At 41.6% G+C, this 27,196-nt stretch overlaps 1 protein-coding gene across 1 annotated transcript; it reads right to left on the bottom strand.

The window, feature by feature from the left end:
• Window positions 1-1,919: 1,919 nt before the first annotated feature.
• Window positions 1,920-27,196, bottom strand: trpv4 (transient receptor potential cation channel, subfamily V, member 4). The gene is made up of 17 exons (XM_042337715.1): window positions 26,980-27,196; window positions 26,464-26,605; window positions 20,427-20,847; window positions 17,729-17,898; window positions 15,136-15,288; window positions 13,799-13,939; window positions 9,491-9,789; window positions 9,116-9,295; window positions 8,177-8,335; window positions 7,590-7,682; window positions 6,259-6,332; window positions 4,892-5,057; window positions 4,225-4,291; window positions 3,503-3,831; window positions 2,797-2,924; window positions 2,515-2,639; window positions 1,920-2,252 (listed from the first exon to the last, which is right to left on the bottom strand). Exons 3-17 carry the CDS (start codon window positions 20,819-20,821, stop codon window positions 2,080-2,082), a joined length of 2,652 nt encoding a protein of 883 aa, XP_042193649.1. The 5' UTR covers window positions 20,822-20,847; window positions 26,464-26,605; window positions 26,980-27,196; the 3' UTR covers window positions 1,920-2,079.

Raw genomic sequence — 27,196 nt, 5'->3', positions numbered from 1 at the left:
ATCCTTATCGCGTCATTGAGACGTCTCAAAGCAGCATGTCCCAGAAAGCGATCTACCAATCAACTGACAACTGGTTTCTACTCACTGCTAGTATAAACAGATTTGTGGAGTGAGGAAACTTGCCTAAGGTTTCACCCTTTCTGAGAATCGAACCCGGGTCCTCTCACTTGCGAGGTGAGCGTGCTAACCGGTACGCTACAGGACTTCCAACTACACCTCATCCAAAGTCAGTGCCTTTAGGAAGAAAAGTAAAAGCCTGGAATTTCCCTTTAAATATTCCATACAAAGCACCATGGTATTAATAGGAGACTTTTTTTTGCAGTTATTTAAAATATTAACCATTTGTAGTACAATATCTTATCTAAATGCAGTGCAACATATTTCAAATTGTTCTATATTACTCTTCCTGAAAGTGTCTATGTAACAGAATCTTAATACTTAAATCTCTTTATGTACAACAAAATAAAAATAAAAAATATTGATCAGGAACATTGCTTGGATTAGGAACGTTGCTGGAAAACTGTTTCAAGCATGATTCAGTTTGTAGTCAATTTTTCACTCGGTGAAAACTCAATTGATGTTAGACCAGAGGAACTTGATCCCTAAAAGGAACAAAACTGACCCATTGGTAGAGAAAGAGACAGAGTGTGGCAAATCAGGAAGGTTGGGACCCAGTTGAACACTAGCTCTATCAAGAAAATAGTGCAGTGTTTCTAACAATCAAGTAGTGTCTGAAGACTACTCACAGAAATGCTCCATCACTCTGCACCAAAGAATGAAGAAAGAAACGTTCTACCACCATAAGATGCTAAATGGCAAGTTCTGGTTTCAGTGAGCAGCACTTCAAAGCCACAGTACTCTACTGCAACAACAAATTACATACGTATAGTGCCTTTCACTACGGGAGGACACCCCAAGGCACTGAGTCCTATTTACTCTAAATCAAATATTCCTGATCAAACCGTTGTATGTACAACAAAATGAGTTTCAGAAACAAACAGCAATGAATATGACATAATATAAATCATAAATATGCATTCTACTGTTATCCAACTTTAAAAAATTAGATAAGATTCAACGTGGGAAATTCAGGCTGTTTGAACTGATCAAAGACTTCTTCTTTCTAATAATAATAATCCTTGCATGTGATGTAGCACTTTTCACCTCTTCTCGACGCGCTTCATAGAATAGACTGTAAAGTGAGTTGACTGTATATTTGTGGGTGAAATTCCAAGCATATATTATCTGGCATATTAAAAACATGAGTTCTGAGAAATCTCTTACGAGGAGAGACTGAGCTGAACTTGATAACAAATACATTTGTATAGCACCTTTCACACCAGGAGGACATCCCATGGTGTTGGGCAGTCGCACCCGAGCTGGGGTTTGGGATCAGGAACGGCGGGTAGGGCAGGGGTAGGAGGGTGACTGAAGGTGTGGTCGAAGATGGAAAAAAGATAGAGGAAGAGTATGATCCACGTCTTTAAAATAAGCATAGTTGAGGTAGATATAAGAAGACTTGACTTGATCAGTGAGAGCATAGAAATCAGATGTTTAAAATTAAGAAGCCTCAAATTAGACTAAAGGTTAAAATAAATATATTCTTCCCATAAAGTGGAAGGTATTTGTGATGACATTCCCAGCAAAAGCATATGAATTCCAAAAAAAAACTTGCTGAGTACTTGTTTGCAACATATATAAATATGTATATATAAATATATATATATATAGGTGCGGATTGAGATAAACAAGATAAACAACAAGATTACACTTGTATAGTGCCTTTCATGTCGGGAGGACGTCCCGAGGTGCTGGACAATCAGTGTTTCGGACCCGAGCTGGGGGTCGGGGAGGGTGGAGGGCGGGGGGGGAAGGACGGTGCCCGAAGGCACGGTCGAAGAGGGTCCTGAGACGGGTCTTGAATACTCTATACAGCAATAGGATTTTTGTGCTGGCTTAACAGATTGCCATAAGAGGCACTCCACTGAACTGTATAATCCTTGTCCCTACCCTATAAGGTCCCTCCACCATGGTTTGATTTAATGCCAGGTTTCAGAAATAATGCTGCACAGTAATAACTTAAATGTGCGACTCGGCCCTTTTCCAGTGGATGTTTCGTTGCGATTGGCCGTATCCATACTTTCTTTCTCGCGGATGGTCCATTGAGATGTGTTCCATTCCTACCACATACTCATCAGCACGGGAGGGTTTATTCAGCTCCACAACACGTGGAACCACAGTCGACCAGCGATCTGTTGGCAAACAAACGAGGATTTAATGCTCAGGAAATTTACTGACTTTTAATAACTTTTTACCAATGTTGAGTAAAGCTTGGCTTAATTGGTAAGGCCACTACTCCGTTTGCAACTGAGGAAACCCACGTTAGAGGGACAAGAGTCTGAGGCTCTGATCTTATAGTGAACTGACCTGTGCTAGTTAAATTAACTAATCTCTTGGAGAAAGGATTGGAATGGTCTGCACCAATATCTGATACTCCCAACATCCATATCTCACCTCGGCGCAGGCGACCCATGGTTTGATTGATGCCGCCATCGAACTGGTAAATGTCATTCCTCCCTGGGTCCTCATTAATAATTCCAACATTTTGATTCCAATGCGACCAATTCACTTCATCTACTCTAGAATGTGGTGAAATGAAGAGAGGAAAGCGTTGTGTTTATTGTTGGGAGAGAAGGAAGGAAGAGAATAAAGTACCAAGGTTCACAAGAATTCCAGGTCAAGAACAAAGAATGTTAAATAATGGATATCGACAGGGAACACCTAAAAAGTACCTACCTAAAGCACCATCGCCGGTCCGGAGTGCCATCAGAATTGATCCCCACAGTAACCATCTCCCCTGAACGGAATGCTTTCCTTAGACATATTGGGAATGATCTCTCGACGTCCAGGATTGTTGTAGCCCACTAAAGAATGAGAAATATACTATTTATACCTCTATTACTTCAGTACCCCAAATGTAAGTAAGACAGCTGCCTCTGGCTTTGAGTGTCTCTGGCAATCCCTCCTGGGTTCCCTATTAACACTATTCAGGTCATTATTGCTCTGCACTCTCCTCGTGTGACTCCTGACCTCGAAATACCCAGTTCCTATGAGCTCCTCTATGCTGCATCCTCAAAACTTTACACTGTCTTCTGCTCTGACATTCTTCTCAGGGCTTCAACCACTTGAGCTCTTTACCCCCCCCCCCGCTCCCCCCCCAGCTTTGGCTCCTACAATTTACAGATGTCCATACACATGCACCTTCCAGCAGGGATCTCTGGATAGAGAAAAACAAATCCCTAGGTGATTTTTTTTTCTCCCTAACCCAGAAGTACTGAGACTAACTGTAGTATCCATCTTCTACCCTCGCTAAGATCAGCTACCTCAGCAGAGACTTTGAAACAGCAGAGGATTTGAAACTGTTACGTTCTGACCTGGTTGATCTAGTATTGGGTCAGCCCATCAGGTCCCTATGTTCTTGTGCAGTAGAATCGCCTCTAACCTGTAGTTTCCAAATTTGCTTGCTCTTCTTCGAGACCTGCCCCACGGTTTCACCCATCAAAGCGATTAACATGTTAAGCAGGAGCACGAAGGTCAGGATGATGTAGGAAACCAGCAAGATGACAAAGACGATGGGGAACTTGGCACTGTTGATAACATCCAGGTCACCCATGCCAATGGTCAGTCTGAAGAGCTCCAAGAGGAATTTGCTGAAGGACAAGTTATCTCTGCAGATGGGATACGTTGAACTTGTGCAATTTGGTGAATCGGATGTTATGTCGCAGATTTCAAACTCGTTAATGGGACACGTTACCAGTAGTGAGACCAGAGCTGTAAATACATTAATGGATGTTAGATATAAATCATCTGATGGGGTTATTATTACTGGAAGATAGTCATCTTAATCTTTGTGTTTACTGGAACCACCATGAGACAATACTATTCTCCATTGGTTTCCGTACTCCACACGCCTCTGTTTACCTAGCAGTAAGTAGGAACCTGGTTGTTAGTCGATTGGCGGATCACTTTCCTGGTGTAATAATCCTCCCCCCGCCACTCAATCCACGACTGTTTGTGGGACACTGCTGTGTGCAATTGGCTGCCATATTTCATCCACAAAATACACAGTTAATCCACTTTACAGTACATCTTGTGAAGCACTTTGAAACGTATCAATGATGTAACAAGATGTTAGCATCAAATGCAAGGATTATTATAACAAACCTGACGTGAAACCAATCATGAACAGCAGGTAAACCAGAAGGAATCTGAAAAGATCCTTAACCAGGATCTGGAAAAAAAACAATATCATTTCAGTCTGATCCCAGAGAATAGAAAAATCCATCAGAATTCAAAGAACAAGACAATTCTGCGTCAGATACCAAACTATTCAAAATGGGAGGTTCGAGATGCCGACTGGCATGAAGGGCGCTATATAAATGCAAGTGGTTGAGGTGGGTGGGAGTTGCTATACAAATGTAAATTTATTGCTGTTGCACGTGGTAATTGGTGAGCCTGTGAAAAGGGAGGAAGAGAGGGGAATTAGGAGTGACTTAGGTTGCGAGAGACATGGAGATTATTGAAAGAATCCAGTTGTTAATCGATTATCAGATTGCTTTCCGGGAGTAATAATCCCTTCAAGTAAATAAATACAATCGTTTGGTTACTGAATCCATGTCTATTTGTGGGACACTGCCATGCGCAATTGGCTGCCATGTTTCACCCACAAAATATACAGTCAATTCATTTTACAGTATATTCTGTGAAGTGCTTTAGGAGGTCTCAACTATACAGAGTCAAATGCAACGATTATTATTATTAATTGCTGCATCTTAAGATATATTGAAAGGTCAATGCTCGTGAGTCAGGGTCCAGTAGTCACTGGTCTCACCTTCTGTATCATGATGCTGTAGGTCCCTGTAAGCTTCAGGCCTCTGGTGAAGTACATTGTGTTTATCCAGCCTAAGACCAGAGCAAACACCATTACACCAAGATAGGACTCCTCACCAGCCAAGTACAGCCCAGCTGATACCAACACCAGGATGGAATAAATAAAACTGCAAAACAGGAGCAGCACTTGGTCAGTAGAATTGCACAGTAACTTGTTAGACAGAAAGAGAATTCAATCAATTGCTCTGAAAAGCATTTTGTTATCGATGGATAGACTGCAATTGATTCACTGCAGCATAAGGCATAAACTCTTCCAGTGGTACCCCCCACCCATTTGGACTGCATCTTTGTCACTTCTCTAATTACAATTCTGTACCCTTACTCCCCCCAAAAAAAATTGGTCACTCAAACCACAACTGTTTGCGGGACACTGCTGTGTGCAATTGGCTGATGCGTTTCACCCACAAAATATACTCAATTCAGTGTACAGTACATTCTGTGAAGTGTTTGAGACTTCTCAATGATGTAATAAGGCGCTGTATCAAATGCAAGGATTATTATTACCTCTCCCAGTTCTATATCTTTCCTAGAAATATCTATCTTAACCTGCCAGTGAGCATTCTCATTAAATTCCTTGTGAGCCCTCACAATTCCTGTGTTAGATGCAAAAACTGCATTAATTATGGTCCTGTCAGTCACTGACCTTTTACCTTATCACTGGCTGCAAAACCAGACTGTAAAGCTAATTTGGAGCCAGTCAAGATCACATGTAAAAAAAAATACTGTTCACAAAAACAGAAACAAAGGAACACAAGCAGGAAGGCAATGAAAGAAGGCAAGGCAGGATGGCAAGCAAGGCATGGAAAGAAGGAAGGAAGGAACACACGGAAGGCAGGGAAGGAAGAAATGAAGGACAGCAGGGAAGGAAGGAAGCCAGGCAGCAAACAAGGAAGGAAGGCAGGGAAGGAAGGAGAAAAGACAAGGAATGCAGGCAAGGAAGGAACGAAGAAGGCAAAAAAGAATGTGGGCAGGGAAAAAAGGAACAAAGCAAACATGCAAAAAAAGAACACAAGGAAGGGAGGAAGGCTGGCAAGGCAAGATAGGAAAAAAAGGAAGGAAGGAGAAAATGAAAGGTAGGCAAGGCAAGAAAGGATGAAGGAATGAAAGGAAGGAAGAAGAAGGATAGGAAGGAAACGAGGAAGGAAGGCTACTGCAGCCTGGATATAAAGGCTCATACTGTATTTCCGTTAGACTTGCTGGCTTTTTACTAAAATGAGTACCAGGAAATATGAAGGGGAGACAAATACACAAGTTTAACACCCATCTGAGTTTTAACATAATGTTGGAGGCAAACGGAAAAAATCTTACTACAAAAGCTGAAATGATCCATCAATGAACATGGAATTCACTCCAGGACATTTCTTCAGGAACAAATCCTTAACCTTTGGAATCAGAAAAAACATTTTATTTATTTAATACAAGCGCTTTACCCTCTCATTTTAGAATTTTTACCCTCCCATAACCATTGCTTGGGTTTTCCACATACCACAAGACGGCATGCTACGTGAGAAAGAAGTGCAATATGTCCCGCACTACTTCGTAAGTAGTCATTCAGTATTTTACTACAGGTATGGTCTTGGATTGGATAGAGACAGGGAAAGGCAGAGAGAGAGAGAGAGAAAAAGGCAGAGAGAGATAAAGATGGAGAGAAAGAGAGGAAAGGCAAAGAGAGAAGGGTGAGAAACACAAGAGAGTCATCAAAATACAGTAATTAATTATATGATAATAATAATCCTTGCATTTGATACAGCACTTTTCACGTCTTCTAAAAGTCTCAAAGCTCTTCACAGAATATGCTGTAAAGTGAATTGACTGTATATTTGTGGGCGAAACACAGCAGCCGTTTGTGCACAGCAGCGTCCTGATAAGGTACCATATCAAATGCAAGTAGTATTATGCTAAGCAGTTGACAGTTTAACTGCCAAGGCAACCAAACAGAACATTTCACATTTCCCACTCTGTCCTGCACCAAAATAAATAATTGAACAGATTTATTTAACAAAAAAAAGTTTACCCTACAAATATTGTGAAAATGCTTTTGGGTTCCTTATTTTAGTTAGAACCTTGTAATGTTCTGTGTTTAATGCTTAGAAAACAATTTTGATGAAGGTGGTAAAGGCAGGATACATATAAATGTGTATTTTTAAAGTTATACAGAAATTTCAGTTCTCTTTGTCGATTGTTTTTTTTTTGCTTCAGCTAAGTTTCCGCTTCAGTTTAGTTTCCGCTCCATCTTAGTTAACTTTTCAACTACAGAGTTTACATCAACACATTTTAAAATCTAAAATGGTCAGTTCATGGCTGGGGGAAGCAGTGTGCTGTGTGATGGAGCAGTAACGTTTCCTCCTGTTAACTGTTACAACAATTCACGCTGCTAAACACGTCCCTTTTGAGAAATTAACAATTTTTCAAATCCGTTTCAAAGACCAATCCTAAGTTCATAAAACGTGCCTCGAGGACTAAATTTCTTGATTCACCAATTGATGCATTCGAGAGGAAGCTATACTTTCACGAGAGAGAAGGGTACGGAAGGGAGTAAGGAACCGGCGGAGACCCATGGAGTATAAGCACTGGCACGGACTGGTTGGGCCGAGTGGCTTGTTTCGGTGCTGTACAATCTTCGTAATTGAGCAACTTACATTTGTGAAGAAAAAGAAGATGGCTGTGACAACAGTGATGATCTCTCCTCCCATTCGCATAAAATCTGCTGTGGTGTTATAAGGATAAGGAGGCTGCAAAAGATTGAAAATGAGGTAATGACTTGATATACTGTGATCCAGTGTTGGTTTAATCGAAGTAGGACATTTACACATGATTAGAGCTTTCAGCAAAGGCTTTTTTGTTCCCACTATATTTCTCCTGTTCGTTTGGTCCCAGAGAAAGTGAGGAATAGTTTGCGTTATTCAGACCTGAGGGTCTTTATGACAAGGTCAGAGATGCTTATATACCCCTCACTTATAACAGGGAAAAGTGTGTATTTCTCCCCCCCCCCGCACATCACCACCACCAATACAGAGTAGGTTGATCACTGGAGTAATGAGGGTCACATTATGCAATGAGAGATACTACTCAATGGTGCGTGGACTACAGGTTCAGTTCCCTACCACTGAGATTCTGAAATTGCAGACTCCAAACTGTGAATTCAAGCAGACACAAGGTACACAGCAACATGTTGTGTAAAAGTAGAACAGACAGGTCTGTAAATATGTGTCAGGCTTGTACTTACTTTGCCATCTGACGGCCTATAGTAGGCGATTAGGGTAAATATAACCATGGCTGTCAGATAGGAGATGACGCTGAGGTAGAATGAGACGGCCGCAAACTTCTTCCACTTGTCACGTAAGAGTTCATTGATTGGTTCCACAGCCAACATTTCATAGCGATTCTAGAAAAACAAATTCAGTCAAGCTACTTCTCAAAGGAGAAATGTCTGACAATTGGAAAACTCTTTGATACTGGGTTTGTGAATTGGGGAAGAATAGAACAGTTTGCCAATTTTAGCTTCAGGTGCTTGTAGATCAGATACATAATAAAACTTATCTTTTAAAAAATCTAGATACATATCTGCTTGTGAAATAGAATTGGAGGCACCAATAGAAGATAGAAGTTATAGTTGCAGTTACAATAATGAACTAATTTTTTGGAGCTTTTGATTTACAGTACGGTATTGTACTTTGGGACCAGTAGGTATTGAAAACAATCAAAAATCAATATGCAGAACTTCCTGAGAAGATCGAGGGAGTCAACAATAGATCACGTTTTCAGTGATCTGTGGAAGAAGCTGGCTTGACAGGCTGAGGATCCCTTTGCATATTTTCTTACGATCAACTAATATCAATTAGCTAAAAAATTCAGAAGAATCTTATATCAACGTGACAGGTTTACACACCATCCATCGTCTGAGGCCAAATTAGACTGACAATCTCTCAGCAGTTACTATTAATCTAATTAGATATATTTCTGTTAGGAAATAATACCTCGGTATACAGTATATAGCTTGGGACATGACATGTGCATATTACTGCCAGAATGGTGGAAGACGAACTGGATGGACCTTGGTCTTCTTTCGTCTCGCGAACTCTTAATCATAGGCATTTGGGTTTAAGTAAATAGGACGACTAATCTTACAGTTTAAATCTTTCCAGACTTGTAAGGGCACAGTTACCTCAATCTTTCCATTGTAGACCAGGATCTCTAGAAGTGAGACCTCCTCCCCACAGGTATCTATTGCTGAGAGATCATAAAGGGAGGAGGACACGGGACCATATGCCCAATCTCGAAACTTCCGAGAAAAGTGACGAGCGCTTTCATCTTTGATTTCTCTCCTGATAATGTGTTGAAAAATCTGTAAGCCAGAATTAGAGGCAGCCATATTAAACATTACACGTTTAACAAAATCAGCACTGAAGATGCACACACTAGAGCAAATATATCTCCCAACAGCATAAAGTCACTCCAACTGACACAGACATAAGTGTCACTCAGAAACGAAAGGATTTTAAACAACCAAATTGATATTGATAAGGAAAGGTTTCTTTACCCCAATCTTGCCCAGCTTTGCTGCCATCTTGAGTGGCGATAGCCCGTCATTGTTTAAGATAACCTCCAGGTTGCAGTCCGGATACAACTTGGCACATTTGATGAGGAGTAAATCGTACATTTTAGTCAAAAACTTTGTGTTTTCCCTGGTATTGTCAGCGATAGCGACCAGAGCGTGGAGGACGGTGTTTCCCCGCGAGTCCTGCCGTCGCAGATCCGCCACCTTATGTGGATTCTCGGTGAGGTAGTGAACAATATCAGGCTGGTTGGTGCAGGCGGCCAGGGACAGTGGCAGCTCACCTAGGGCAGCAAAGGAAAACATTGTCAATAAGCCTCGAGTGAGAAAAATCAAGTTCATCTTGTGTACTGATCCTTGGTGAATAGTGTTTATGCTCATCAAAGGTTAATTTTTCATCCGGGGCGAAACCTTAGGCAACGTTTCTTACTCCATATGCCTCTGTTTACCTAGCAATAAGTAAGAAACTGGTTGTTAGTCGATTGGCAGATCGCTTTCCAGGGGCAACAATCCCTTCAATAAAAATCAAATAATAGTAATTTGGTCATTCACTCCACGACTGTTTGTGGGACACTGCTCTGCACAATTGACTGCCGCATTTCGTCCACAAAATATACAGTCAATTTAATTCACTTTTCAGTCTATTCTGTGAAGCGTTTTGAGACATCTCAATGACATAATAGGGCACTATATCAAATGAGTGGATTATTTATTATTATTAGGGATGTTAGTCCTGGAAAAATAATTATTTTCCATTTCGGCATCAAGGTTCAACTGATCCAGGATAGGTAATGACACAGGTCAGAATACCCTAATAATGTGACTGTTTCAGACTTCTATCACTTCTTTAACAACAAGATACAACAACAAGTTTCCATTTATAGAGCGCCTTTCACGTCAGGAGGATGTCCCAAGGCACTGTACAGTTGGGTCAGGACCCGAGTAGGGGGGAAATGGTCAGGGTGAGGGGAGGGAAGGGAAGGGAGGGAGCGAGGAGGGGGTAGAGAGTCGAGAGGGGAGCTGAAGGCACGGTCAAAGAGAAAGGTCTTGAGACCGGCCTTGAAGGAGGAAAGGGAGGAGGCGGCGAAGGCACTGGGGGATAGAGTTCCAGAGCCCAGGCTAAACTCTCTCCCTGGTGACTCAGAGATCACTACCACCGGCCTTTGACAGGAAATTACTACGTGGGAAACATGTAAAGGAGATTCCATTCACAGAGGCAGCTGTAAAGTCATAAAGAAATCTGTTCCTCAGAAAAGGGATGAGTCCTACACCCAGAGTTTTGTGGGTTGAGTTTCCTATTGTCATATAGCGTGTGACCACACATGGCGCTGAGATTTGTTCTGTGCATTACATATGTTATCTTTCCTATGTTGTTCCTTGTGGGAAATTTGAATTATCTTGGTACGTACCTATTCACTCTAAACTTCAACCCAGTTTACAATAATTTATTTTTCCAGCTCCCTTAATTCCTGAAGGCATTAACGGACTCCATCTAAACTATTCCACTGGGTGTCCATTCCGTTCCTGCCACGCTTTGACTCCAATTTGGGACTGAATCCAAATTAGTCAGGCTCCTTGTTTACTGGCTACAAGGATGCCATGTGAAATGAACTCCAGAGGATCAGATGAATCCTTTGTCCTATAGTTTGCTTACATTTTTATATGGACTGACTTGAAATTGACTTGAATGTACGATACTATTATTATCAAGCTTATGTTGCTGTAATCTAAGATGGGTGTGCCTCTCTAAAATCGTTTCATTATTTTCTAAAAATTCGGTTAAAATCCCCCCAAACTAAAGCAAATGTCATCTGGAATTTGCAGCTTTCAGCACTGTTTGTGCCAGACTGCCTATTTTTAATTTAATTGTAGAAACAGCTAAAGGAAGGGAACGTACTGAGCCCAATATTCCCTGAAGCAACAAGCAGAAATGACCGGATGCCATCCTACAGACGGCAGCCTGTCAGAACCCACTCGCTGGAAAGGAAGAGGGTGATAAACAAACAAAAGTGTTGCAAGCCCCATTACTAAGCCTGTTCGGCAAAGGCTTACAAAGGGTAGCCCAGAGCCTGGAAAGCAATTGCAGGAAGCCTCGCCCAGAGAGAGGTAAGTAAAGAACACACACTCTCACCTCAGACATGAGGGGAAAAATAAATGTGATCCTGCCTCACACATACTGCTCCTTTCATACTCTTGAGAGACACAAGTCAGCTATTGACGTGGAGTTACTATAAGCTGCCTGTTCTGACTGACCATTTTAATGCATTGAACTTCCTTTGAAGCTACACCTTTTGCAAGTCTGGAAATAATTTACAGTGGTGGAATTTGCTGGCACTGTTTGAAATTGAATGTTAATGGGCAGAATTACGTAAGCGTTGTAAACATTATTCACCTCTCAAATTTTTGCTTTCACCTTCCCTCCCCCTTCTCCGAACAAACTAAAAATGTTTCTCTTGCGAAATGGAATTCAAACTGCGCAGGTATGGTACTGTATTTTTCTGGTTCAGCGGTTCATTCAAAGCATTGTTGGAGCAGAGAGGAGGGAGCTTTATTTGGCTGCTGTGTTTCACCCACAAAATACAGTCAATCTACTTTACAGTACATCCTGTGAAGCACTTTGAGACGTCTCAACAACGTTAATAAGGCGCGACATCGAATGCAAGGATTATTATTATTATTGGATACAAAAAGTAGGAAAATATTTCCTTGGTTGTATAGTACAACAGTTCATAGAATCATAGAATCTTACAGCACAGGAGGAGGTCATTTGGCCCATCATTCCTGTGCCAGCTCTTTGAAAGAGCTATGCAACTAGTACCATTCCCCCACTCTTTCCCCATAGTTTGCAAATTTTTCCTTTCCAAGTACATATCCAGTAAGTGCATAATTGGCTGCCGAGTTACGTCCACAAGACACACAGTCACTTCACTACAGTATGTTCTGTGAAGTGCTTTGAAATGTCTTGAAGACATGAGAAGGCGCTATATCAAATGCAAGGATTATTATTATTTTTAATATATTGGAAGAAAAAGTTGCATTTTTCTTTAAAAAGTAGATTGTGGATCATGGACTGGTCCTGCTGTGGCTTTGTAACTGGTGAATAAATGAGCTGGTTGGGGCTCCTGCCTTCCCCATGGATCTCCACTGTGTAATCTCTTTTACCTCTGAATCAACAGCTGTAAATATAAATAGCTGTAAACAAAATATATTCAGCAAGTACTCTGGGCACCTTTGCCAGCAAAGAAGCTTGTCACAGTAACACCCTGTTATACACCAAAACCTCTAAAAGACTCATTGCTTGCCACTCACTGATACAGAAACCTTCTCCGCATCACTTTAATCTCTCTCCATTAGACCCTTCCTTGTGCACTCAAAATAACATGCATTGCTAGTGACTCTTGCATAAGTAGAGAGACTAACGCAAACCCTTTCTATAGTGTTGCATGGATCCTTGGATCCTGAATGTTTTCCAAGGCCTATATTGAGATAATTTGGTGTATTTTCAGCAGAGGGGTTGGTTGTTGTACTGTGAGTACTTAGAAGCCCACAGTGTTTGAGTGGCACTTAGTCCAATGTATATTTTGGACCAAATGCATTTTAGTTTGTAAACAAAATTAAGCCTAGCTGAGTGAAGGTGACTGGAGATCGAAATATGCTTTCTTGGGTAAAAGTTAGGGATGAAACTACTTAAAATATACTGCCTTGATTTCATTATTTACTTTCATTCATTTCTGATCTGGGAGTGCTTGATGTTTACCCTGGATTAAAAAGTGGAGACATTTTCGATAATGTTTTTGAATATTGACACTCCACGTTGTGATAAGCACATAAATTCACCTCCCACCCTGCCCAGCTAATGTGCCTGGATAAAAACGGTGCATTTTCTTCAACCACTGAGTTAGCTGGTCTCATTCACGCTAATAGTACAATTTGCCCTAATACCTCTGGCTTAGGGGGATGCAGAAGAAAATCAGTCGAGGATCCTGCTCCAGGTGCTTATGGTCACCTCCCTCCAGCTCAGCATCGAGCTCCGCCACTTTCAAGAGCCCTGGGATGCTGCCCTGAGTGAAGGGCCCTATATAAATGCAAGTTGTTGTTATCAGGATCGGAGACCAGTGTCCTTTGCTGAGGCTTCTGAGCTCATGAACTTGTGGGGGAGAGGGGAAAATTGAAGGTATGGCACCTCTCACATCTGCCCACTCACCATCACATCGTTTCTGCGCTGGTCCTTGTATTCAAACTCATTTGGAAACAGGAACGTTTTTTTTTGTAGATTAAAAAAAAACTTCTTACCGAAATAGAAGTATCCGCCTTCGTCTTTGGGTTGGAAGAATTTGCCTCGGGCCTGAGCGTGAACATCCACCTCCTTTTCAACCAGTAACTCCACATAGTGTTTACAGCGGCGCTCGATAGCAATGTGCAGTGCGATCTGACCTGTCAGGCACAGGAGGTAAATAGAAGTGCCTTTTTTTAATATTAAGGATTTGTTACAGTGTTTGTGTTCTTATGGACCCTCACCAACCACTATAGCCAGCTTCATAAGAACATAAGAGTTGCTGGACAAAAGAAGACCAAGGTCATCCATTCGCCTTCCACCATCCTGGCAGTCGCATGCACATGTCATGTCCTAAACTATATACTGTATAACAGCTTCCGGGGCTGATTAGCTGGCCTCCATGCGAACAAATTCCCAAATTCTAGGATGTAAAGCCTTCACGAACAGTGCACAGCGTTCAATGCAAAGGAAATGCATTGGCCTTTCACCTCCTGGCTGTTTGTGGCACTTTGCTGTGTGTAAATAGACCACTGAGTTCACTGCACCTTTACACAAGAACTCTGAACACTTTACCCCTACATTCACTTATCCCAACTACCTTTCACTTTAACATATACAGCAGAAAAAATAACTTTACAAAAAGTGTTTTAACTTTTAAAACTGCCTCCTTTTAAAATTTATGTACATTTTTGCTTGTTTTTTAAAGAATATTTTGCATGTTTTTATGTTTACTTGGATTATATTTGTATAAATTACATATTTCAAATATGTTCAAACTAATGCGCAACTTATTTTTCTTAAAATGCAGGAAATTCCTTCATTTAATTGACTCAGTAACGGAACTAATTTGATAAATTCAAGGTTGGAGAATTGCCACTTCTCGGATTTCAGCGACCAAAGTTTGTAGTTTATTTTCTAAATAGTTATGTTATTGCTCAATCGTAACAGAGGAGTCCTGTAGGGTATTGGTTAGAGCATTTGCCTGGTAAGCGAGAGGACCCAGGTTGGATTCCTGGGCGGGGCGAAACCTTAGCCAAGTTTCCTTACTTCCACGCACCTCGGTTTACCTAGCAGTAAGTAGGAACGTGGTTGTTAGTAGATTGGCGGATCGCTTGCTGAGGGTAATCATCTCAACAAAAAAAATAATGATTTGGTTACTCAATCCACGACTGTTTGTGGGACGCTGCTGTGCACAATTGGCTGCTGCGTTTTGCCCACAAAATATACAGTCAATTCACTTTACAGCATATTCTGTGAAGCGCTTTGAGACATCTCAACAACGTGATAAACCGATCTTGTGAAGTAATGGGAATTGTACTTCCCTTACATTTTAAAAATACTCAGATCGTCTCACCCCTGTAATAAACATCCCGGAACGGGGCGTTGATAAACTCTCGAAGGTTTCCTGTTTTCTCCGCTATCTCAAGCAGCACCGGGATTGCATCGTTCTTCCCGTTGTTCAGGTTTAACAGCGCTTTTGGCAAGCATGTCTTTCCTGTGGAAGGTTCTGAGATCAAGAAAGAAAGATGTGTTATTCTCCACTGGCGCAGCGAGGTTAACAGACTCGAATGTTCCACAAGGAGTTTTGTTTCAGGTCATCGTCACAACAGCCATCCCCCCTCCTTCCCGGTGTTCTTCTACACCCTGGTACAAAGTGTAAGTGTATATTGAAACCATTTTATAATATTCCTCAATCAAATTATTTGCTTTTCTCATTACAGGAATTCTGAAGTTTTCAAAGAGTTACATTTCTTTTGATAAAGCCAAAAAGGGCAGGAACATGAGAAACACCATCTTGTAAAGGGCCTTCCATCCTTCTGACCACAGGCCAAAATAGTAGGGTTGGAAAATTACACTGCATGGATTTACCAGAAAACAAATCAAAACCAGAATCACTGTGGCTTACTAACTCCCTGACAATTGTTCCTTTCTTATTTTGGTTAGTTCTCTCTCTCTCTTTCTTTCTCTGTCTCTCTCCATCAAAAAAAAATGTGGTCACTCAATCCACGATTGTCTGTGCGACACTACCGTGCGCAATTGGCTGCCGCGTTTCGCCCACAAAATATACAGTCAATCAATTTTACATTACTTCCTGTGAAGCGCTTTGAGACTTTTCAACGATGTGATAAGGCGCTATATCAATTGCAAGGATTATTATTATTAACTGTCTCATATACACGGAGGAGTGACCCTAACAAATTGAACACTTCCACAGCGCAGAGTGGAAATGTTCTTTACTTGTTTTGGGGAGCGGGAGGAAAAGAGAATCTCAAGCAGTCTCCGACAGAATCGCTCTTTCAATCAAGATATGCCCAAAACTTGCATCCTGGACTGGATATTTGGTCACCTTTCCCCTCCTCGCACTCATCAGTTCCACTGCCCAGCTTTGGTGCCTTGGCGGCAGGGAAAAGCATTTTAAGACGTTCTCTGTGAAAAGTGCTGTAGAAATGTAAATTATATTGCTTTGCATCTCATTCTGGTTTTGCAGTACGGCAAGAATAAATGGAATAAGAGAAAGACACCAAACCTCAGCACAGATACTCTCTAAACCCAAAAGTAATTGAGCAAAAACTCTAGATTCATCCTGATAATGGGTAGGAAAGGACAGTCTAAAAATCCACTTAATGTAAAGCTTTTGAATAATCACTTTCCGAGAAGAAATTTGACTTTGATTTGGAAAAGGTTATTTTAAGCATTTATAAAACATTCATTAACCAGCGTTAAGAATGGGAATGATCCACGGGTGCTGGGTTAATGACTGATTCTTATTAATATTAATTGTCTCATACAGCTGGAACCAGTATTTCATCCCGCATCAACAGGAATTTCGTTTAGCATCCTGACAATTGGCATCAGCTTGAGTCGAATCTGAATCCACATCTCACAGATAAGCTCAGTCACTGAAAGCGTTTTTGACAGACTGCACTATCCAACAAGCTGAACCTTGAACCCTTCCTAACTCTGTACTGAATGTTGAAATATGCCTGGAATGGCATATGGTCTAATGGCACTTTTTCTACACTGGTACTGTGTTGCATTATTTATACCCGATCAGCGAGTGTGATGGCTTTGAGGAATATCGCTAAATAAAGGGCGGGTGGTAGGACGCGCTTCGATCTATCACTTTACTCTCTAATTATTAAAGAACATCTGCTCCCAGCCACACAAAGTACCAAGGGCATAGTTTGAAGTTTGAAACCAAAATAGCAGCTGCCTTTGGAGCTCGCCAGTCTTTGAACCGCGGTGATAGATTCAGGGGGTGGGGACAGTCAAAGCTGATCCCCACTCACAGCAATTAACTCCACCCATGTCACTTTCTGTTTCATACTCCATCATGGACAGGCTCTCAGTGATGTAGACTCTTCCCCCTCAAGATCAGGCTAGCCTTTAGAAGTACACTGAAATCCAGTTAATTGAATACTCAATTTGACAGCGAAAATTATTCAATAAATCGAACTATTCGGAAAGCCAGACCAAACACATAAATAAACCGAACTATTCAATTATCCGATATTCAACAATCCGAATTTCAGCGTATAACACTTGCTCTGTTATATACCCTTCTCCCATTATTAGAAAATACCCAATCTGTGTATCTCTCTCTTTATAATAATAATCCTTGAATTTAATGTAGCGCCTATAACATTGAGAACGTCTATCACAAATCGCTTCACAAAGTTCCTGTTAGTGCTGTAGTATGTATATTTGTAGACAAACTATCTTTATCATTTTGTTGCACATGAACCAGAAACTAAACTACCCTTCCCCAATTCTTAAGTAAGTGATTCTAAGCTGCAGTTCAAGTGACTGTGTTCCCAAATGCAGGAACAGGGGAATGATTCCCGGCCCATTCTCAAACTTTCAGACAGTTTTCATGCAGTCTCCAAGAAACTGCAGCTTCAAGTCGCTTCCTCTACAATATCCTTCAGTTTGAGATTTCAGTTTACCTCTAAATTCCTCATCCGTCAGACGCTTCTTCTGACTCAGTAGAAAGCTGAGGAGCCCATCCAGCTCACTGACGACCCCTCGGGACACAATGTCGAACAGAAGAACCCTGTTAAAGACCTTGAGCACAGGCGGAGGATCGGGTGCAGGAGGCTTCACCTTCGGGGCTTTACTGAAGGTAAAGGAAATGGGAAAGGGGAGAGGAAAAAATATATTACCAACAACCATGTAATCGAACAAATATTAAAGAATTTGTGTGTTTAATGATCTGTTATTAGGAAAGCATGGATGAAAAAGCACCATCAACCTAGTGAAGGCTCAAACCCGTGCTTGTCGAACGACCAACGACTCTCCTCTTTTGGGGGGGGAGGTAAGCAGATTCTCCTTAGAACTGAACTGACTCCAAGGTGACATGTTTGGCTACAGATTGTCGGAATCCACCCAGCCCTCTGTGACAGCCTTGGTAGTCCAGTTCCTGAGCCAGGGGGGTCCACAGTGCTCCAGTCTGGCTCATTGGCAGGACCTGGAAGGCCACAGCAGTCATTCGGGGCAGGGAATCCTCCCACTCAGCTCCTGTTAACCCTGCAAGCCAAAGGCTTAATGGGTAGGGTGGTCCTAGCTGGACAAGCAGCAAGAAAGCTTGCCAGGTATCAATGGCAAGCTATGTGGGCTTAGCTGGTAGCTAGCTCATCAACCACACTCCTTCCATAGGCCGCACCAAAGTTCACCCACGTACTCTATCCCGTCCAAGGGTGGGGGGAGAGAAACTTAGGTAAAAGTTACTCCACGATCTGAGCAAAAACTCCAGAATAAGATTGCCTGCCCATGTTCCAGTTATGACACTTTTTATTATTAACCAGCAAATGTTTCAGAATTTTACAGAAATTTCTACTCCGGTTTTATAGGTGTTTCATTCACAGAATATCATTCTGATTTATAATGTGTTTCCAAGATAAACAAATACTGGGAGGAGAGGCATGCTCAGGTTAGTACTGCAACTGGGATAGTTTGTTTTAACGTAACACCGGTGTGTGTAGGTCTGTTAAGGTTAACTGTTTGTAAAAAGTCTTATTTTTAACCCCATTCTCTCCTTATTCTCTCTTAAACACTCCCATTTACCCCACTTTGTGTAACCAAGATGATTCATTCCTTTCTTAGCTTTACTACAAAGTGACAATGAAACTGTTGCTTGTTTAGGTTGTTCAAGTAATATTTGCCACCTGCTCTTGCCAAACATGTTACTGGGTTAGTAATGCGAGATATTGGCTTCAGTGTTGCTGGGTTCAGGAGGAACTATGTTCCAGTTCTAACGCTACCCAATGATTCTTGCTGGAAACTGCCTTTCTCCAGTAGTTGGGTAAAACTAAATGCCCCATCGCCACGTAGCCTGTTGATAGTAACTGACAGGCTCAGAGATTAAGAACCGGCCATGCTGACAACATACTGGAAAGTGGGTGGGAATCCATGGAAACATTAGCCCAACATGAGTCAGCAAGGAGAAGATGGTGAAATTGGGGGTTGGGGGCGAGAGAAGGGATGTTTTCATGTAAATTAAATTGCATGTGTAATCAAGAACAACAAAACAACAACAACAAATTGCATTTATATGGTTACTTGCATGTTGGGAGGACATCCCAAGGCACTGGGCGCCAGTGCAAAAATGACTCGCCCCTCTTCTGGCTTTTGTCCCTCATAAAAGAACCACAAAATATAATTTGGCAAAGCCTTTTCTTTTGTGAAAGCTGCTCCTATGGGTGACGGATTTTCAAGGTAACATTCAGCAACAAATTTTATTTATATATATATATACTTTTAGAGAAATTTTGTATTCATTGCTTAAATGTTAAGTTTTCTTTTGGATAAACGTGACTGTTTTGGACTTCCTTATGTTCCCAAGGGAATACTTTCTGGCCAAATACAGTAGTGTATTCACCATTCACAGCACAGTATTAAGGCACAAAAGCTCTGAAGACGTACTGTTAAGGTACACAGAGCCAGACTTATAAACATAAGTTCCAAAACAAATCTAACAGCCGGTCTTTAGAAAAAAAATGCCTTGCTCTGTTACAACTATATAAAGAAATGCATTCACTCCCAAGCCACATGTATGTGAGAAACTCAGTTAAACTTCACATAGGTCGTATTCAACTGGAAGACATTTTCGTTCTATTTTTAAATTGCAGACATGATATTCATGACAAAAACCAAATGGTATTTAGTGGTTTTATTCTATTGGTAATTAGTCAACTGAAAGATCCTTTAATTAAATACCCTACGTGGTTAGTTTTGTGGAAAGGAGATTATTTTTGTGTAATATGTAGGGAAGTAAAGCAACACCATCAAACACACACACACACACACAAACTAACACATACACACACATGCAAACACACACACAAATATCCACAAACAAATACATAGACAAACTGATGCACATATACACACACGCAAACATACTTGGAGCGCTTACACACACAAACAAATATACAGGCCCGGATGTGCACGCAAATAATCGCACTCACACAAACAAACTCGCACAGGATTACCACGTGTATAAACGTAAGCACATAATAATATTTGTATTTGATATAGCATCTTATCAAGTTGTTGAGACATCTTGAGTTATTTCTTGCACACTCCCAACTCTGATTAATTTTTTTGAAATTATAATATTTGGGGCTAATTCTGTGTCATACTCACTCTTTGGGGAGCTTCTTTCTTTTCCGTTTCTCATCACTGCTCTGCCTGTAGGTGCCGTAGTCAAACAGAGAGTCCATGGGAGCCTTCTTGGGTGCAGGAGCCATACTGGGAATGGACGAGTCATAGATTGAAGACTCCAAAAGATCCATTGGATTTGGCATTCTGTTTTTAAATGCTCCGTGGAATTTGGCCCTAAGGTTTTGCTTATTACTCTCCCCGTTCTCTCGGAGCGCCCCCCTTGAGACCTCCAGGGTGGAATTGCTCTCATCGTTCTCAAACAGGTTAGCAAGCGAGGACAGTGGGAAACTCTCACTTGCTGGTGGACCCTCTTCCTCCACGTTCTCAATGCTGCTGTTGTTCACCCTCCCAGAATCCTTCCCTTCTGGCCGTGCCATGGCTCCCTCTTGCTTTGCTTTCAGACCTAAATGGACAAAATATAAGCAGAACAGTTTTTTTAATTCTAATCATGATTATTCAGGGAAGACGATTTTAAATGAAACGCATAAATGCAGTCCTCAACACACTGCCCACCTTTCAGGAGTTAGTATGTTTTATGATGTCTCTCCCTTAATCTCTCCTAAGCCAGTTGAGTCAGTCAAAGATATCATAATGCTTAGTGCAGTCTTAAATCACTGACTCTAACACGCTTCTCATAGTTTCGCCCTCTTCTGTGATCTTCTGATTCAAAGCTGAGGGGCCTTAATCACCATCTTTCACTGTGGCAATTTAGGGATATATACTCTTTACTATTTGGCCAGGACATTGGGAGAAACTCCCTTCTTTTTTCAAATAGGGATTAAGAGATCTTTACAGTGAATCCTAAAAAGGCAGACAGGACCTTTGTTTAACATTACATCCGAAGAGCGCCATCTCTGACCACACAGCACTCCACCAGCAGTTCACTGAGTGTCAGTCTAGACTATGAACTCAAAGTCCTGACATGGGGTTTGAACTCACAACCTTCTAAACCTACGCATTACTCTTTCCACGGTTCTGATGTCTTTCCCGCAATGGGGCCCAGAACTGAATGCAATACTCCAACTGTGATCTAACCTAATGTCTGTATAAAATACCTGTGCTCAGGACTTAGGTACATGGCCGGGTAAAGAGATAGTTTTAACTTTCTCTTACCCTGTATCTGAGTTCTGCTGCACCTGGTCCCACAGTGTTTAGTGCTGCCAAAAAGTGGGAAAGTGTTCCCACCGACATTTCTCACTGAATCAATGCAGTTTTATGTAAAACCTTTGAATTTCCAACTCACTCCCTGCCTCCAAAATGAAATCATAAAGTTCCAGGAATATGCATAGCTTAGTTGTGCAGACCTGGAGTCGAGAGTCTGGGCTCTGTGGTAAGTTGGGTGTTTACTGGTTACCTCAGGCACCAATTATTTTTGGTCAGCTGCAGCCCTCTTAGTATCACTGCCAAGTCTCCTTTAATGCTGCTATCACCTTTGTGGTTATTTCAAGTTGAAGGTGAAGCTTCATAGTTGGGGTCCAATTCCACAGACATTGACTGGCGACCATATTTCACCCAAGTGATCATTCTTCATGAATGATTACAGGCAGTGAGTGTCAGCAGGTCTTCCTTCTACTACGAGGAGAATCAGAGAGACGTCCCATTCTCTACTGCGTCCTGTAATGTAGTGGTTAGAGCACTCGCCTCGCAAGTGAGAGGAACTGGGTTTAAAACCCGAGTGGGGCAAAACCTTCAACAAGTTTCCTTACTCCACACGCCTCTGTTTACCTAGCGGTAAGTAGGAACCCAGTTGTTAGTCGATTAGTGGGTCACTTTCTGGGGTATTAATTAATCCTTTCAAAAATAAATCAAATAATAATAATTTGGTCACTCAATCTACGATTGTTTGTGGGCTACTAGTTGTGTGCAATTGGCTGCCGCATTCCACCCACAAAATATACAGTCAGTTCACTTTACAATATATTCTGTGAAGCGCTTTGAGACGTCTCAATGACGTGATAAAAAAGCGCTATATCAAATGCAAAGATTATTATTACTACCCTCACGCAAACACATACATTTTCAACAGGTAACTGGGCAGAGATCAGGAACAGGAACCCTTCCACTTCCTAGCCCAGAGAAGCTAAGCTGATGCGTTGAGTTTTTATTACCTTTCCTGGCTGAGATTATCTTATTCAAACATAGATCAGAAAATTAACTTGTGTTCCCTCTAAGAATTCGCTCGTAAGCAGGCACTGTAATTTTGGCCAGTTCAAAGACGTTACACAACATTATAATCACAGACCAGAAAAGCAGAAGAATCTAAGAATCCAAGTCTACATCGTCCTTCAAAGCAGTCGGGGAGCCACAGTCACCAAACCCACACAACCCACAACTTCTGCAGGGTGGCTGACAGTTTAAAACCTTTCCCTGTGCTATTTCGGACTGGGTCAGACAAGCGCCTGGAGACTGCTAAGTATTTCTTTTTGACCAAATGGGCTTTGACATTCCCATGGCGTCTTCCACAAGATTAGCAGGCCTGAGCCATTCCCTCTAATCTCTCACATTATCTTATAATTGGAGTCATGGAAAACCAAGGCAGCAAAGAGATTGAATTTACTCCAGTCCAACAGCCTAACGCGGTGTAAGAATTTAGACAAGAACTTTGCAGGCAAAGATTGGGTTGGGAGCTATGTTGCCTCAGACAGCTAACAGCCAAGAGATTAGTGAAAAATCTCATCTGACATTGAACCCAAGAAACCACGAGCATCTGGTGCATAGCCAAGGCCACTATTACATGTGGAATATTCCAACAGGGCCCTGAAGCTTTCCACAAATCCCACACTAACAAGGACACCTTCACACATGGAATATTTGCTACAAATGGCTCTCTGATATATTCTCTCCTCTACAGTGAGCAGGATTTGCTTCCATTCCTGATCCCTCAGATGCAATCTGAAGGAGGGGGCAAGGTAGAACGATTGAGGCATAGAATTCTAGTGGTTAAGGACATGTAACAGACTCTCAAAGTCTCGGATTTAATTTGTTTTGACTCTATTTGAACACTCTATTTGTTTTTAATTTACTTTAATTTGAAGCGGAGTTAAATAACAGCGATATACAGGATCTCATAGAACCGACTGAAATTGTGGACAGACAGACAGGACTCCTTAAGCCAGTCTATCTCACCACAACAGCACATTCCCAAACTTACACTTTTAGTTGTTCAGTACAAAAAAATTAATGACATCAAGCAATCAGCAGCTGTCGAGAAATTGGCAAAAAAATCCACCCGTGTGGGACATCGTACGAGGACAAGATTGGGCTCAGTCCTAATGCCTCACAGTAAATCGGTTCATAGGTATTTAAGCAAGTAGCCACAAAAACATTTTCAGAAAGTGAATGTGAGGAACGAGTAGCACAATATTATGGGAGAAATGCCAGTGAAATGCGGGCTACCTGCCACACAGCGTGGCAAGGGTATTATTGTGGTATCAGCCATGAGCCTACACACACACATTTATCGGTAACAAAAATGTTTATTACAGACCAGGGCATCCAGATATTACTTCAAAAAGTTTGTGTGTTTCTGTGCGGTCAGGATATGATGTCTCTCCCTCATGTGGGGTCAAGATGTTTCTATAGCTGATGTACGTGATAACCACACCCAGACAGAGTGCTAAAATTAGGCTTGATCTTTCAATTCTAAGTAGGAATGTACAGACGAGGTTTTTGAAGATGAATCCCTGTTCCACATGCCCCAAACCTTCATTGTCTGGGCCAGTACTAAGTCCACTCCACATGATTCTGCTCTCCCCTAACAAAGCCATTGACTTGTGTTGGGGTGCCATTCCATTGGTGTCCAGGTCCCATCTAGTCCCCATCTTAGTGTCCATTGTTCATGGACATTGAGTGCTGAGAGCCTGTTTGACTATTGGGAACATGACAGCGGAGCACAATCATATCCTATTGAATGTCGATGCATAAATATAGGGGTCACGGAATAATGACTTGGCTCACAGTTTTCCTCTCTAACCCTCAGTCAGTAAGTCTAGTTGCAGTCCTCATTCACCCACACTATATCACACCAAACCCATCTTGTTAGCACCTTTAAGAGAAGATGCAAGAGGTAATTTCTACAGAAATTGCTTGTGAGAACCACAATTTGGGATATGACCAGAGCATATTTGTGGGTTTGCTGTGTTATTATTTAGAACGTATGTGCCCTCTTGAAGCTGTTTATCAGGAGATGAGCGTGCATTTTTTGATTTTGATGCAGAAGTGAGACTTGCCAGGCAGCTTCCACATTTGTTTATATTTTCTGTCCACTTTAATTTAGTTGCTTCCAAACTATATGCCATTTCCCCATGGCTTTTTTCACTTTTGCCCCAAAATACACAATCAACTTTACATTATATTCTGTTAAGTGCTTTGAGACGCCTCAACGACGTGATAAGGCGCTACATCAAATGTAAGGATTATTATTATTTATTATCCTTCTACAAATTCCTTTTATAACCAGCAGCTTAAAATGTATGAGGGGGACTCTTGGCTGCGGTTGTTCACTCCTCGGGGTACCATAGGCAAAAAACATATTGGACTAATGTGTGACAGAATATTGCACTGTAAACATACCAAAGTGAACATACAATATCTATAAGAAGCAATGCCAATGCTAAACGGGAAGATATTCATGAATCAGAGATGAGGGGGTTATCTGTTGCCGCTTTAAAACATAGCATACAACTGGCACAATAACAGGAAAGGATGCACGGACTACTTTCCCATTTACTAAATTTATATTAAGCTCAGGATGTTTGGCTGCTGGAGAAATTGTTAACAATGACGAAAAGGCACGTGAGACTAGATTGTTGGTTGTTTCTGGCAGCCAGGCTTTGTCTAATGTATGGCCCATTAGTGACTCATTGGCATCAGTCTGAAACCATTTGTCTTTGGTGACTGTGAATGTATAGCCAGCGCTGGATTCACTTAGTTCAACGTGAAACTCCTCTTAAGTGTTTCATGAGGGAAGGAACATAGAAGTACGTGTGTGTACTTGGGAGGGGGTGGTAGGATCAATCCCTTCCTGTTCACCCACAGTTCCCATGACTAGACCAAAGAACAACACTGACGGGTGCCAGGGAGAGCGTCTGCTACATTCATACTGCCGACTAATACAAACATCTGAGCCATCCAAAACCTAACTTACCTTCTATAATCAAACCTTTCTAATGACGTTTGCTACAACAAACCTCCTGTTTATGATGCACTTTTCTCCAAATCCTCCCAACAGAATCTCCACTGTGGAACAGAGTTTCTACATCTAACATCAAAAACTGACCTTCCAACACTGAATCTAAGAATGTCCTAAAATTCTGCACAATTGTAAATATTATGCCTTATATCACTGTGCGGTCACAGCATGTATTGGCCATAAACAATTCATTAAAACTGCCGTGACTGCCACATGTGTCCCACGTTGTTGAAAGCATTTTTAGAAAGTGCTCGCAGAATTAATCCTTGCATTTCATGCAACATCTTATCACATTGAAACGTCTCAAAAAGCTTAATTCCTGCGAAGTGTAGTTACTGTGAATTTGTCAGCAACTGTGGCAGCTCGTCTGCACGCAGCATTGTAAACCGCCAGACTGAATGACTAAACTGAAGGATTATTAGTCAGGACACCAGGAGAAACCCCCTTCTCTGCCCAAATAGATTTCTGTTTTTTTTAAAAAAACATTCAGACAGACAGAACCTTTATGTAACATCCAAAGGACAGTACCTCTGACAGTACAGCACTTCCCCAGCACTGCATTGTCAGTGCGCTCAATAGTAATAATAATAATAATAATAATCCCTGCATTTGATATAGCAACTTATATAACATCTTTGAGATGTCTCAAAGGAATAAATAAACAATGGCTGTTTATTGGGGTGGGGGGAGACATTGCTTTGCGCAAATTGGCCGCTTGAGTTCGCCTACAAAGTACAGTCACTACGCTTTATCATATATACCCTGTGAAGCAATCTCAGACATCCTCCCGACACAAACGACGCCGAGACGTCTCAGAAGAAGACTTACCGACCGCGTTTAGTGCACCATTTGCTTCATCCAAAATGAATCCGCCGCAGATATTTTAATTGGAATTGGAATTTTAATTTCTAATCCTTGATTCGCTCGGAACGCTTTCGGTCCCCAAAGTTTCTCCCCGTATTGCTGTGCTCTGTGGAAGGGGGGAGTCAGAGACTTGTATATAGACCTGAGGCCCCCCCCCCCACCCCCCACCCACGGGGTTAGTAACTGTCAACACTAAAACCTTTAACAGAACACGTCCCCACGACATTACATCTGTGCTTCTGAGTAACTTTACACAGAGGAAAAAGTCGAGAGAGAGAGAGAGAGAGAGGAGTGGATGGAGACACAAGAGAGTCAAAGAAGGGGAGAAAGAGAGGAGGTGGAATGGAAGGCATATAAGGGATCGAGAGGAGAGAGAGAGAGAGAGAGAGAGAAGTAAGTGTGAAAAGGAAAGAATTAAAGTGGAGAGCAGAGGGTCGATGAGAAAGTGGAGGGGTTTCTGTTTGAGTGGATGTGACTCACCGCTCCAGTTGGCGAAGTGCGCGGTTGTCTTCCTCACCGCTGAACGGATGGAAATCGACTCAAAACGTTTGTTTGCAATATATATATATATAAAATATAATGCATATATAGATATTTTTTTTTAAAAAATCCTTTTACTTAAAACGCACGAGAGGGAATAAAATAACCGCAGGGCATCTCTCCTGGTGAGACCCCTCTCCCCTCCTGCCCTCCTCTC

Source organism: Callorhinchus milii, unplaced genomic scaffold (assembly GCF_018977255.1).
Source record: "Callorhinchus milii isolate IMCB2004 unplaced genomic scaffold, IMCB_Cmil_1.0 Scaffold8, whole genome shotgun sequence".
In the NCBI taxonomy this organism is placed as follows: Eukaryota; Metazoa; Chordata; class Chondrichthyes; order Chimaeriformes; family Callorhinchidae; genus Callorhinchus; species Callorhinchus milii.
Note: the sequence above shows the minus strand (reverse complement) of the source record. Positions and strands in the feature narration are given on the sequence as shown.